Genomic DNA, 13,663 nt, shown 5'->3' with positions numbered 1-13,663 from the left:
GCTAGATTCTCCCACTGACACACAATGAGTAATATCCGCAAAACGTCTATGATGACTACTCATTGAGTAAGATACTACTCAGCATGAGTAACGGTAGCAGAATCTGGTCCTCTGACTGGATTAGATTATCTCCGTTCAACATGGAAAATCTGCATTCAGAACCAGCCATCGACATTCAGACTACATAGAACTACTGAAATGAAAATGTTATCCTCTGTTTTCTATACCTACCAGCATGTAGTATATAACGTTTTCCTTCCAACTTGTATTTCTTTTCTCACCAGGGTGTTCCTGGAGATGCTGGAGCTGGAGGTCCATTAGGTCCAAGAGTAAGTATTTTCCCCAAGTACTGGCCATTCCTAGCAAGCCTCCTGGGTTCCATTATGACACTGATACACTGGGTAGTCTTGAAACATATAATTTAGCACATTTGTGCCTCAGTTTGCCTGTTATTAAATCAGCATAAGCCATTCCTGAGCAGAAGCTCTCTAGTGCAATAGTACCCCATGTTCAATGCATAATTGATTTTTTTCTGCCAAATGGATCTGCATACGACCAGATATTTCACATATAGCTGTTTTATAGGGAGAACGTGGCAATCCAGGGGAGAGAGGAGAACCAGGGGCAGCAGGACTTCAGGGTGAAAAGGGTATGGCTGGAGGACATGGTCCTGATGGACCAAAGGTAAATTACACAAGAAATGTGTATTGATTTAGTGATTTTATTTAAGATTCTGTTCAGCTGCATTGTTCTCAAGAGAGAGGCATCTTGTTTTCCTGAAGGCTCCAGGAGGACAACAGTCTTGCAATGTTAATCAAAGATATTCCAGTAGAATAACACCAATATAATGAAGGGCACTAAAATATTGTTGAGAAATCAGTATTTTCATTCAGTGTATACAGACAAAATTCCTTAAAATACAGGACTAAACATTTCTTAAAACTACCAGTGTGCTTTGCCTATTTCAGTAGAACAGTATGAAACCATTTATATAATATAGCGCACTTGGTGGTGCTGCCTTTGTTTGGAGAATCTTGCCTATTTACAGTAAGTAACTGGGTAGCCCATCTCTCTTGCTATGGATACTTTGTGCTGCTCTACCAGCACAGAGTAGCCCTACGGCTGGTGTAGTTGGTCGGGAGAGAATCCACCCATATGAATTGGGATCCCTTGGGAGTATAGAGCTGCCACAGCAGACCCTGTACTACCATGTTCTTTAAAGAGGACATAAGAGGCACAGCTTGGAGGCAAGAGAGCACAACCAGGACATCTCTGCCCTGGACAATCCCCAGGTCCGATAATTGGCCATTGGCAACTAGTGTAATGAAGACTGATTTTATTTATTCCATGGAAGCTGTCCAACATCCAAGGATTCAGTTTGAGAAGGTTACGTAGAGCCACTTTAGCATCCCTCCTCCATCCCACACTCCCGCGGCCCCATCCATTCATGCACCCAAGATTCATGACTAGTTTTTTCAAAACATTGGGTATAAATTCTAAAATTAATGAATAATTCAGCTCTGCAACTTTGTTTCCTGAAAAATGTTTGGATGTGAACAAGAAAGAAGTTTAAGAGAAAATTATTACTTACAAGTGTCCTCCAGAGGCATATTCATAAGCACAGATGGTTCTTCACTCTAAAGACAAAGAGACCTCAACTTAATAGGCAGTAATTTGTTTTTTTATTCATTTCAGGGTAGTCCAGGCCCCACTGGGACTCCTGGTGATCCAGGTCCTCCAGGTCTTCAGGGTATGCCTGGAGAAAGAGGTATTGCTGGAACTCCTGGTCCCAAGGGTGACAGGGTAAGTCTCCTTATCATTGCTCCTTTAAATACTAAACAGAAGTACGTCTCTCTTGATAATTCTGTAGTTGCTCTGATATATAAATGACTTGGACTTTCTGGATACTCTCCATAGGGTGGTGTAGGGGAGAAAGGCTCTGAAGGTACAGCTGGCAACGATGGTGCAAGGGTAAGTAAACCCATTGCCCCTCTTAGAAATAGCTCCAAGTAATGGAGCTCCTAAGCAAGTTAGTGTTTCTGAACTCCAAAAACAAACTATATTCAGCATCTAGATAATATCAGTTAGTTCCAGGAATTTAGAGTTTATGTTGGGAATGGGGAGGTGAGAACAAGTCTTATCTCATCTTATCTTATCAGGAGTGTCTTCCACACTGAAAGATACTGCAGAAAGGCAAGACACAGATTGGAAAGATTAGGGATCCATTTTTACCCTTGGCAATACTTATGCAACAACTTTTGAAGTCAGCGAGACTTGTGCATGCCTGTCTTTTTTTTAACTACTTTTGCTCATTAACATATTTACACATACAAATAGAACTATCATTTACACAGTGCAAAAGTGCATGATATTTAAGCATGAGTACATTTCAAAATTGAGATGCAGTTGCAAATAGGGAGTTCATGCTAATTCCATCATGCAGTCTGATTGTTTTGCGATCAGACGGATGATATAGGTGTAGGCCTTAGAAAATTAAAACATAGTTAAGGTCCTTAGGTATAAAATAATACATAATTGTTAAAAAGGCACTCATACAGTTTTAAGCAAGTGGCAGACACCACTGGTGTGATTGACTTAATGTACTGGCTCTACACACACACACACACACATCATTGGAAAGCTTATTATATCTACCTTAAGATGCAGGATGTTATGGAGCTCTCAAGTGGTGCTGTTACCATAGAAATGGGGATAATCAATGATACCATCAAAAAGTTTAAATGACTACTTTGAAATATTTGAGTTCTTTTCTGTTAGTTTCATGACTCTATGTACTATTTCAAGACATAAAATGGGATTTCTTTGTGACCTCAAAGCATCACAACAGCAATCTAAAGAGTAAAACAAAATCTAATAATAAATTTGTACAAGTATCATTTGAATGTAATGATGCTGGTGATATTTCTACTCAACATCAGTATTGTCAACCTGTTCCTCAGTATGATCTCTGTCCAGAGTGCGTGGATTACCACAGTCTTCATTGTGTTGGCATGCTCACAGTTCTGTGCAGGGAAGATTATGACTACAAGACCCTGTTGATTGTGCAGCAACCCCTGCTGGATCAAATAAGGTCTTGCAAGCTCTTGAAGAATACAGGAAGTAGTTTATCATTACATTTTTCCACCATGTTGCAATGGTGATCCAATATACAATTTACCTATGTGCAAAGACTTCCAAATCTTTGTTTAGCACTATGCTCTTTTGACATGCTCTTCAAAACTGTCCTTGCATAGTGGGAGTTTGGCCAGTGACCTATCCTTTTTGATGGGTAGATGGAGGCCCAAGCAATTCAAGTCTCTGTGGGTCTCTTTTTCTTTCTTGCTCTGGTCATGCAACACTGCTGCCAACTTCCTTATTGCAGAAATTGTGGCTTGTTCATCATTTTCTCCCAATTTGGCAAGGTCTCTGAAGTGGTAAGTTCCCTGTATCACGTGACTTAATTACTAGCATTCAGAAGGATACTTGTGTCTGCTTCCTCTGGAGAACTATACACGTCTTGGGCTTCTTCAACACTTCTATTGGTGATGGACTTTTCTACCTCTTCATTGGAAAAGCCTCCACCAAGAGGGAATGTTTGTGTTGGGTCTTCTCCATAGGTGCAATTTGAATCATATATTCACAGACGAATTTTACAAGTGATTGCTTAAATGGATGCTACATTTAGAAACTTTTTCCATAGAGGCACAGGGCATCCACCAGTTACCTGGTATTTCTTGCATCTAATCATAGATCCTGTCCAGCACTGGCTTTCTACAGTTTTCACAGAGTTACTGTTGTCATATTTGTCAAATACTTTAATTACAGCTTTAATTACAGCTTTATAAAATCCTCTTAGTACCTGCCTCAGTCAGCAACTGATTCATTGAATGTTTGGAAATTGTCTCCAGCCATCATTTGTATGACAGTCCAGCCATGCAAAGCACAGTTGAATTGCTTACCTGCAAGAATTTGATCTGCAGTACAAGCTGCATACACATGAGATTCAACAAGGTCTAGCAATCCTACATCTCCGCAAAATTTCCCAATACATGCAACAAAACAGCACAGGGTGTGAATTATATTGGTACCAAGTTAATTTGGGAGAGTCCATTTCACTTGCTGAGCAATAGCATAGAGCTGCCGACTCTTGATCCGAGTGGCATGCTGCTGTCCTAGAACTGCTGGTATTTCCTTCCATTTGATCATTGTAGTAGATACTGTGGCCATGTCAGGTAGTTTGGCATCCACAATAGGTGCCTATGGAACTGTCATGTAGATGCTTTTCTTTGTTGCAAGCTTGTGGTTGAAACCGGTCCAAAATTGAATCACCTGAGTGTTAACTATATCAACATCATCTGGAATTGGTAGGACATCACAAGGAAGTAGTTTTCACAGACACCAGGAGAGATCTTTGACAGCATTCATTTGTAGGTGATGAGTTAATTTTCTCAAGTACTTTTTCATGGATGTGTTCTAGGTATTTCAAATGCTGCACACTGCATAAGAGACTCTGATTGCTCATGGAAAGTAAATTACTTTTCTTTCCCATGCTTGAGTGTTATTTCTTGAAATAACACTTTTGCCATTGAATGGAAGGTATTCTTTCCATCAGTAGTCTCTATGCTGATGTCTGTATTATCGTCTCCTTCGTGGATGAGACTTGCACCAGCATGAAGCGGTACTATTCTATTTGGAATGAACTCACCTCCTTGTAGACTTTCTACTTCAGTTTTTGCAGCATGAGGGTGTAGTGTGTCAATTAAATTGCAAGACCCAAACTCATGGTACAGCTGTGCAGGAAGGCTTATGTGCAAAGGTGTGATAATTTTGGAACTTCGGAATAGTATGTGCTCCTCATTTGAGAGGCCCCTTCCTTGAATGTCTTCTGAAGGATAATACCCATTGCTTGCTGAATGATATGCCTCTTTATCTATTAACCAAAGGACAAACTCCTGCACCAACTGGGGCACAGAAGTAGCTGATCTCTGTAAACTACAGTCACCTGGCTTTGGATAATATATTCGGAGGCTTTCATTTTGGCTATTTCAGACTGAAGGATTGAAGCAGCATTATAGAAAACCACTTGTTCATTTGAAAGCTGTTCATCAGGCTCACTCGCCACAAGAACATCCACAAAACATTTGGGTGGCTTAAGTTTCTGCTTCAGATTACTAGCAGCTTGGATAGCATCAGCTAATGTTACTGCACTTCATAAAACAGTGGCAAACTTGCCTTGTCCATGCTGTGCATGGAATGAAATTACAGAACCACAGTGTTTTTCTAATCTTGCCTGTAATTTGCTACTGGAATAGCCTGCAGTTTCTACATCTAAGGGAAGTAAGGCTTTACATCTTTTTGTAGCAGCTAGGACAGGAGAAGAGCCTTCTTGTTGTACATACAATCATTGTCTATCTCTTCAACCAGCTGATAAAATGCTGTCATAAGGTGACTGTATTGTTGCAGAGTAACTAGATGGTTTTGCTTTAAGATTTGTTTTACTCAAGTAGGAAGAAAGACATGTTGAGTGATAAACTGCATCCTTGGCAATCAAGTCTTTCATTGACTTCACTGATATTCTGCTCAACATGTCATCATCTCCTTTTTGTAGTGCTGCCTCCCTTAGGTTGGTTGCTCTCTCAAATGTTTTTATTTTATGGCATTTCTCGTCTTTCTTCTGTGTTTTCCTCAAGCAAACAATGCAACAGGACCAACCCTGGAGGACATGTTTGCTCTGGTGGCTATGAAAGCAGGTGAACATGATACTCTGATCAGATTGAGAGTCTGTTTTCTTTCATGGGTTCAGTACAACTCTGACTGGCTGAATGTGCCAAATTTGACTTGCTCATGTATTTCTGAAAGCAAGCCATGTAATAGAGTATTGGTGGCATATCATCTAAACCAGAAAACTCATCCAGTAGCCCCCAATACAATTTATCTTTCCTGGCTTCTGTTGCCAGAATCACAGAATTCTGTCCAGCACAGGCGGCTTTTGACAATTTTGCATTGTTTTGATTTTCTTGACAAATAACATTTTTTTCTAAGTTTGTAGAGTCCTTTTCTCCATGATGTAAGTGTTAAGGGGCTTATATCCTCCATGTCGTCATATACTGTAACTTCCCAGTAGAGGTAACGTTCCTAAAGTATATTGTTAGCATTACCACTACCATCATTTTTCATTTTGTACTAGTATACAGACCATGCTAAATTAGATATCAATTAGATCTGTATGTTAGTATCAAAATTGCCATTTTTGTTTAGGGAGCCACTTTGACTGAAGCCCAATATGAAGCTGTGTGTTGTCATCTCTAATACTGATCTGTGCATAAATATCACTGAATTAAAATCTAGTTTCTATAATATTTCAAAGCCTAGTACTGCATGCATAGGCAATTGTCTACCATGCAGACTAGATGTTACATTGTATGTACAAAAGCTTACAACTGGACAATCTTTACATTAGGAATTTAGATACGTTTTGTATCTACTCGCTAAGCAGTACGAGCTGTGGGCATGCAATCTATTGCTACTGGTGCACAACCTTCAGTGTGAGGCTGATCTGGTTAGCAAATTTCAGTTGAAAATATAGAAAACTGTTATAAACATTTGTGAGATACTTTGACAATTAAGAATATGTAGTGTGAAAACATTTTATGTTAGTATATTGCAAAATGTTGATATTCTCCATTTTTGCCACATGTTAAACAGATTCATCATTTCTGAAAAAAAGATACCTGCCCATACAAAAACAATAAAAATCTTTTTATACATTGTCATTTGGTAGCTTTGGCCAATAAAAGCCACATTACGATGTTGAAATGATCTTAAACAATAAAAACTACGGCCATAGTCATGTTGTAGTGTTTCTGGAACTGTGCAAAAAATGATATTTTCTCATTTTGGGTACTGTTGTTTCACCTTGTCTACAGGCTTATGACATCATTTGACAGCTCCACTTCATATCTCATCTAAACATACACAAAATAAGCTTTCAAATGATATTATGTGTTTTTTATGTTGTTTGAGTACATTAAACTCCAAAAGTATGGCCCTTTTTGGAGAATTGTTGCATGCCTATTTGGGGCAGTGATCAAGTAAGTGTGAGTATGATGAACTAACTTTTAGATCCTTCTGCTGAAACACTTCTGCAGATAGCCTGTCAGTGGCGCATTGACAATGATCAAATAGCTTTTCATTTTTAAATTTTCAGTGTACTTATGTATCACGTGACACAGATAGCATTGTGGTGTAGGGAGTTTTTATCATAGACCAGTAATTTGACATTCTGCTTCCATTGAAGGAAAATCATAATTGGTGTATCTAAGTATTCATAAAGGCTGTCTGGCTATTGTTGCAGGCTCATTAAATGTAGGTAATAGATTGGTCGGGGAGAGAAATAGCTTGAAATCAATTATCCTAAATGTCATACAAAAGGGAAAAGGGACATTTTTTAGGAGAGGTTGGTTGATAGGAATAAATGAGTCTTCATAAGTAGCGGCTTTTTTTTTAATTTAAAGAGTTAAGGACTTGATAACAAGGAAGTGCAGAGGTATGGAGGGCCTCTGTGCAAATGAGACAAAAGGTCTTTCTTCATGTCCTCCTGAAAAGAGAAAATAAAGAAAGGACTTTTTGATCATTAGGCCTTCTTCATAAATACTATGTAAAGGAAAAAATAAAGTCAGTCCAGAGAGAGCAGGGTTTTTAAGTGTGGACTGTGTGGCTATGAAAGGGGAGATAGTAGATGTGTCTCAAAGAACAGGGTTATTTAGGCTGCAGCTTACTTTAGGCTGCAAGTACTCAATTAAAACAAAGACCAAACAGAACTTCAGGGGTAAAGGGGAGGAATTTCAAGAATGCAAAAATGCAGAAGGAAACATTAAAATAAACTAAGTCTTGATGCCGGGAATTCTGAATCTTTACTCTTCTCACTGAAACACCTCCTATTGTTTTGTTCAACAGGGTCTTCCAGGTCCAATAGGTCCAATGGGTCCAGCAGGTCCTACTGGTGAAAAGGTAATAGGATTTTTATACAGAGCTAGTTGATATTTGAATTCTCCTAATAAAATCACGTTATTTTCATGTTTGCTGCTATTCTGATAAGTTATTTTGGAAATAACAACCTGTTAACTTTATTTAAAGGGTGAACCTGGTCCTCGAGGTTTAGTTGGCCCCCCAGGCTCCCGTGGAAATCCTGTGAGTAAACATATCTGTCTTCTTCAGACCCAGTGTTACCAAATCTCATTAGGGGGCTGATATTTAACAGCATTTGTCATTGTTCATTGTACATGGTCTCCAGTTATTTCTCTTTCCTGCTTTTATTCTTTCATCTTCTCCTCCTCTTTTTTTCCTTGCACCCTCCAAAATACTAAATGGCTCTTCAGACATAAGCTGCAGTTCTTGCCTTGCTACTGTGAACCCATAAAACTAACTGTAGTTGCAGGCATTCAGATCTCATTTATCCGGTCATAGATGTCAGGGTAACCTGACAACTGAGCTACTACAGCTTTCCTCACATCTGAAAACTTTGTGCCGTATGCTCATTATTTTAATTACATGAGCCTTTTTTAAAGCATACCCCTAACATTTTACTCTATTTATGTATGTTAAGGAGGAGGAGGGGTTAAAAGAAGTATAATAATTCCAATTATGTCATATTGTCCATTTCACATATTTCAGAGCTGGGTTATTTTTGACGATTTGGGCATTGGGGTCTGACCAGGCAGGTGTCACGGCAAAGGGGGCCTTTGCACTCCCCAGTCCCTGATCCTGCTGGGGGTTGATTCAGCCCCCATCATAAATTAGAGCACGTCATTACAAGTGTAAATTAGAGCAATGATTACACCAGCTGGGGAGTGCTGGCGCTCAGCAACATTCAGGCACTCCCCTTCTCCCTTAGCCACACATAGTAAGGAATCCTCAGCTGTGTGCTTATGGTAGCTTTACAGCCCCTTTGGTCCCATAATTTTGGAATCCCATGGTTAATGAAACCAACATCTATTTTTATTCCAATCTAACCGAATGGAATAATAGATCACATAAAATGTATACATTAGGCCAAATTCTGCTATCAATTACACAACAACAGAGAGCTGAACTTGGCCTACTGAGTTATTTAGTTACATGTGTACCTCAACTGGCTATTTTGTTAGTTTTAGAAGGATGTATTTCCAAAGGTATTTTACTAAGCCTTCTTAGTTACACCACATGACTCTTCTTAAAAACCCAGTTGTGCGATTATAGTTAATATAGCACGTATAACAGGAAATTGTTTACATCCTTTCTGCTACACTGCTGTATAGATTATACTCCATACAACAAGCCTTTTATACCACCTGAAACATAAAGATTCTTAATTTCTTCACCAGGGTTCCCGTGGTGAAAATGGCCCAACTGGTGCTGTTGGTTTTGCTGGTCCTCCGGTATGTGTCATATGATTCTAATCTATTTCCTTTAATCATAAACTAAATTTAAATGCTGCTTAATCACTTTTGTTTAATGGATTCTAAACCATTTGGAAATATTTCTGGAACAAAGTCAGATTTCTGTTTCAAAAAGAACTCTTCCTTCCTCCCTCCCTCTCCCCCCCCCCCCGCGATTATTTCATGTAAAATAGTGAGCCAGTAAATACCCCAGACAGTTGAAAATTATTTTGCTGACAAGATTATATCATTGTTAACTAGATTACATATATTTTTAATGTATGAAAATGTTTCCTTTGAGATTAAAAAAGGAACACCATAAAGTGTCATCCACTGAAAGGTAGACGAGACGTGCAGTGGAGTTTGTGATACATGAGGAAACTGGCCAGGGTCTTCATGAAAATAATTGGGAGATCTGTGAGTGCAACAACCTTTCCCACAAGTCTGACACTGGTTCCTAGTGAGTTTCAGGGCACCTGGGAAATGGCCCCTTTCCTCCAAACAATTTATTGAACTTCCAGGAGAGAGAGGTAGGCATCAATTTCCCTTGGAAAAGAGGCAATAAAACAGGTAGTGAGAGTTTAATCCCTTAAACCTTTAGACATGTGCAACATGGAGATGAAGATTGAAGAGAAATCCTAAGGTTTTAAGAAAAGAGAGAAATATAAACAAGGTTAGAAAACTATTTTATGGAATATGGTTAACTGACTCCACAGAATTTCACATAAAACACTTATGACACAGTAAAGTTAGTGGCAAACTATTACAATTTACTTTTGCTGTCCCATTGAGCTACGGTACTAGTCTATGTGCTGGACTGATTTTTTCGCCTCTTTTTTAATGGATTCCCATAGTGTATATTGACTATCAAATAGGAAAGGATTGGTGTTCTCTAACCTGATCTGACTTTTTTATATTATTTTTCATAGGGCCCTGATGGTCAACCAGGTGTGAAAGGTGAACCTGGGGAACCTGGACAGAAAGGGGATGCTGGATCCCCGGGACCACAGGGCCTTTCTGGGTCTCCTGGCCCACCGGTAAGTAAAAAAGCAAACAAGGAAAACAATGACCTGTGTCAATTTTTCTCATTTTAAATGTTCTTTGCTGTTCATTATGGCCCATCTGTTTCTCATTTTTAGGGTCCTCATGGTGTTCCTGGTCTAAAAGGTGGTCGAGGTACTCAGGGTCCACCTGTAAGTACTTTGGCTTTTGTAAATTAGTTGGATTAAAGCAATAGCACCTTTTTACACTAGGGGCATGGGTTTAATTTTGTTGGAAATATTTAAATCTTTCTTAATCTGAGTTGTATTGCATATTTAATAATTAGATCAGTTGTAGTTGATTGCTCAGTGAGCTGAGAACATTTCGTGTAACCAGTGCCATATTTCTTTCTAGTGCTTATATCAAAATGTATTTCTAGGGTGCTACAGGATTCCCTGGCTCTGCTGGAAGAGTTGGACCTCCCGGACCTACTGTAAGTGAGACTTATTCTTATAGGTACATTTTAAAAAATGGTAGTTAGACACCTGAACAAATCAGAGAATCATAGACATTGGAACTTGTAAAGACCTACAGTATTCATGGCCTGATCTTGTGCCCATTGAAAGTAATAGCATGCTTCCCTTGACTTCAGTGTGTGCAGGATTAGGTGGTAAATCAAACAAAGCCTTTTAATTGTGGGCCTGATCCAATGCCTATTGAAGTCAGTGAAAGTCTTTCAGTTTATTTCAGTGCACTTTGGATCAGGCCTTGAGATAGTAAAGCTGTTCTTGGTTGAACTGTTCACTTGCAGTGAAATTTAAAAAAAAAAAAAAATCCCAAGTCACGCCCTGCTTCCTTCCTTATAATTCTTGGTGTTGAGGGAATTTTCTATACAAGCAACAGGGCCTTTCTTGTGCCAGCTCATCAGTGAAATTGCTCACACAGTCCATTTTTAAAAAATGACAGAGAAGGCAAAAAGTACATCCTATGTTTAAACTTTTCTCAGTGACACTGTGGTTAAAGAATTGTGTGTAATTTCCCCCTGTTGGCTTGACAAATTAGGATCCGGCCCTGTCTGAGTGTATTAATGAGAAATACCAAATTTGCTCAAGTTCATTTTGTGGTTGTCACATGCAGTGGAACAAGTGAAGTGATGTCAAAGCACATTTGTTAATATAACATATGCTCTGTATAAACAGGAATGTACTTTGCCATCCTTTGAAGAAATGTGGGGGATCCATGCACACATACAGTATTTTATGTTATCCCTCAGACCTCCCATAACATGACTGCCATTTTGGATTTTCTTCTTAAAGAGGAAAGTCCCAGGATTGATCTGATTCCTGTCATGTATAAGTCACTTTGGGCTGTTTTGGGATCAAAGGCATAACATAAATGTAAGAAATTACTTTAAAAAAATGAGAACTGATCATGTTCAATGGCATCAAAATAATTCATGTCTATGGAAAGTGAGTGAAAAATGGATACAAAATGCTATCACTGGTGTGAGTGGAGAAATTTTGAATGAATATTTGTGGAATTTTATGGCACTAATTGTCCAGCTCTAGGATGAATAATTCCTTCTTTAGAGGAGGGAATCCAAAATGGCGTGTAAGGCATGAAAGTTGGAGATCATTTGCAAGTCTTGGGAGTTCATCACACATTATTAAAGAGAAAGCACTGTGTTAGCTGTTATATGATAAAATTATGTTTGCACGCTGGTCCTTCCTTTGTACTTATTTATTTTTAGTTGATCAGAACCCAACTATTTCTCTGATTTGTTCTATTTGATCAGAAATCTATTGTAATTGGGGTCTTTTAATGTTGCTAGGGAGCTCCGGGGCCTGCTGGGCCTCTTGGGGACCCAGGAAAAGAAGGCCCTCCAGGTCTTCGTGGCGATCCAGGTGCACACGGTCGAGTGGGAGATCGAGGACCAGCTGGGCCACCTGGCGGCCCTGGAGACAAAGGAGACTCAGGGGAAGATGGGCAACCTGTAAGTGCTTTTGTCTTTATATTTGCTTTTTAGCCACGCAGCTTTTTAATGAAATGTATTGAAATGCCCAATCTTTGTACCGTCTTGAAACAAGAATAGAATCTACAAGAGCACAGCATATGTTCCATACAGAATGTAGCTTTAAATGCACTTCAACTTTCTATAGCATCTTCTGAGTTTCCACCCTCTGCTTCATGTCACCTTTTGCACCTTGCGCGCACACCTAATGCATATTTCAGATGTAAAAGAAACAACTTTTAGTGGGTCCTAGACATTCATTTTTATTCATGTTTTCTTTTAACTGGATTTTCCAATTGCATTTTAACTCCTTTGACCTTTGGAGATAATTTTACACATTGTCCAGTCTGGACACTTTAGGCCTGATGGCAAATATAACACATCACCAACCAGTTGTGCACATTGTCATAATATTGCTTCTTGTAAAAAACAGGTTTCAATGGTGGTAACTCCTTCTAGATTAAGTTAAATTCTAGAGATTCTGCCTTATTATTATTGTTGTTATTGATTCTGAAAATGATGGTAACCCTGTTATATCCTTTGTCAATTTCAGGGTCCGGATGGCCCCCCAGGTCCAGCTGGAACTACTGGTCAGAGAGGTATTGTTGGTATGCCAGGTCAGCGAGGTGAGAGAGGCATGCCTGGCCTGCCTGGCCCTGGTGTGAGTAGCAATGCAGTCAATATTTCACCTAGCAACACTGTCTGAAGTATTCTGCTCACCTTTGTGATATTATGTGCCTTCTTCCTAGCTCCTACACAGAAACAGGACAATATTAGAGGGATCTAATTGTGTAAAGAATCAGTGGCATTGTGTCTACAGGTATGGTTAATAACTAAACCACACATACATGGCATGGAGAATGGAACCCACCAGACAAACACCTTGTCCATCTGAGCTAAAGGAGAATCTTTAGTCGTAGTGAGGCTTCTGGTCAAAACGTTCCAAATCAGGCACGTCTTACTAGGCAGCAGCACCTTTAGAAATCAGACCACTCACTTAGGTGCCCAAATAAGAACTCAAGTCTGAACATTTTGACTTTTGTCTTTTAGCCCAGATACTACAGGCTAACAAGGTTGAGCAGGCTGAAATTCTGTTAAACATAGAGCAATGGGACCCATACCACGTAATTTGTAGTTACAATTGTCAGTGAACTCTACAACTTCCAAAAGTTCTGGTTTTTTTCCTTGTAATATATTTTGAAAGCTTGATGAGGGAGAAAAAAGCTTCTCCTTTAGTGATTATTAAAGGGGATGG

The 13,663-nt window shown here is 39.2% G+C and overlaps 1 protein-coding gene across 1 annotated transcript in view; it reads left to right on the top strand.

Annotated features, from left to right (window-relative positions):
- Positions 1–13,663, top strand: part of COL5A2 (collagen type V alpha 2 chain) — a 173,457-nt gene that overhangs the window by 144,210 nt on the left and 15,584 nt on the right. The window contains exons 32-43 of the mRNA XM_065413206.1: positions 285–329; positions 586–684; positions 1,696–1,803; positions 1,918–1,971; positions 7,957–8,010; positions 8,137–8,190; positions 9,363–9,416; positions 10,346–10,453; positions 10,556–10,609; positions 10,837–10,890; positions 12,229–12,390; positions 12,962–13,069. Of these exons, the coding sequence (XP_065269278.1) occupies positions 285–329; positions 586–684; positions 1,696–1,803; positions 1,918–1,971; positions 7,957–8,010; positions 8,137–8,190; positions 9,363–9,416; positions 10,346–10,453; positions 10,556–10,609; positions 10,837–10,890; positions 12,229–12,390; positions 12,962–13,069 (954 nt within the window). The remainder of the gene's footprint in view (positions 1–284; positions 330–585; positions 685–1,695; positions 1,804–1,917; positions 1,972–7,956; positions 8,011–8,136; positions 8,191–9,362; positions 9,417–10,345; positions 10,454–10,555; positions 10,610–10,836; positions 10,891–12,228; positions 12,391–12,961; positions 13,070–13,663) is intronic.

This window comes from Emys orbicularis, chromosome 11, assembly GCF_028017835.1.
Source record: "Emys orbicularis isolate rEmyOrb1 chromosome 11, rEmyOrb1.hap1, whole genome shotgun sequence".
Taxonomy (NCBI): Eukaryota; Metazoa; Chordata; order Testudines; family Emydidae; genus Emys; species Emys orbicularis.
The sequence above is the reverse complement of the archived record's forward strand: the minus strand, read 5'-3'. Positions and strand labels throughout refer to the sequence as shown.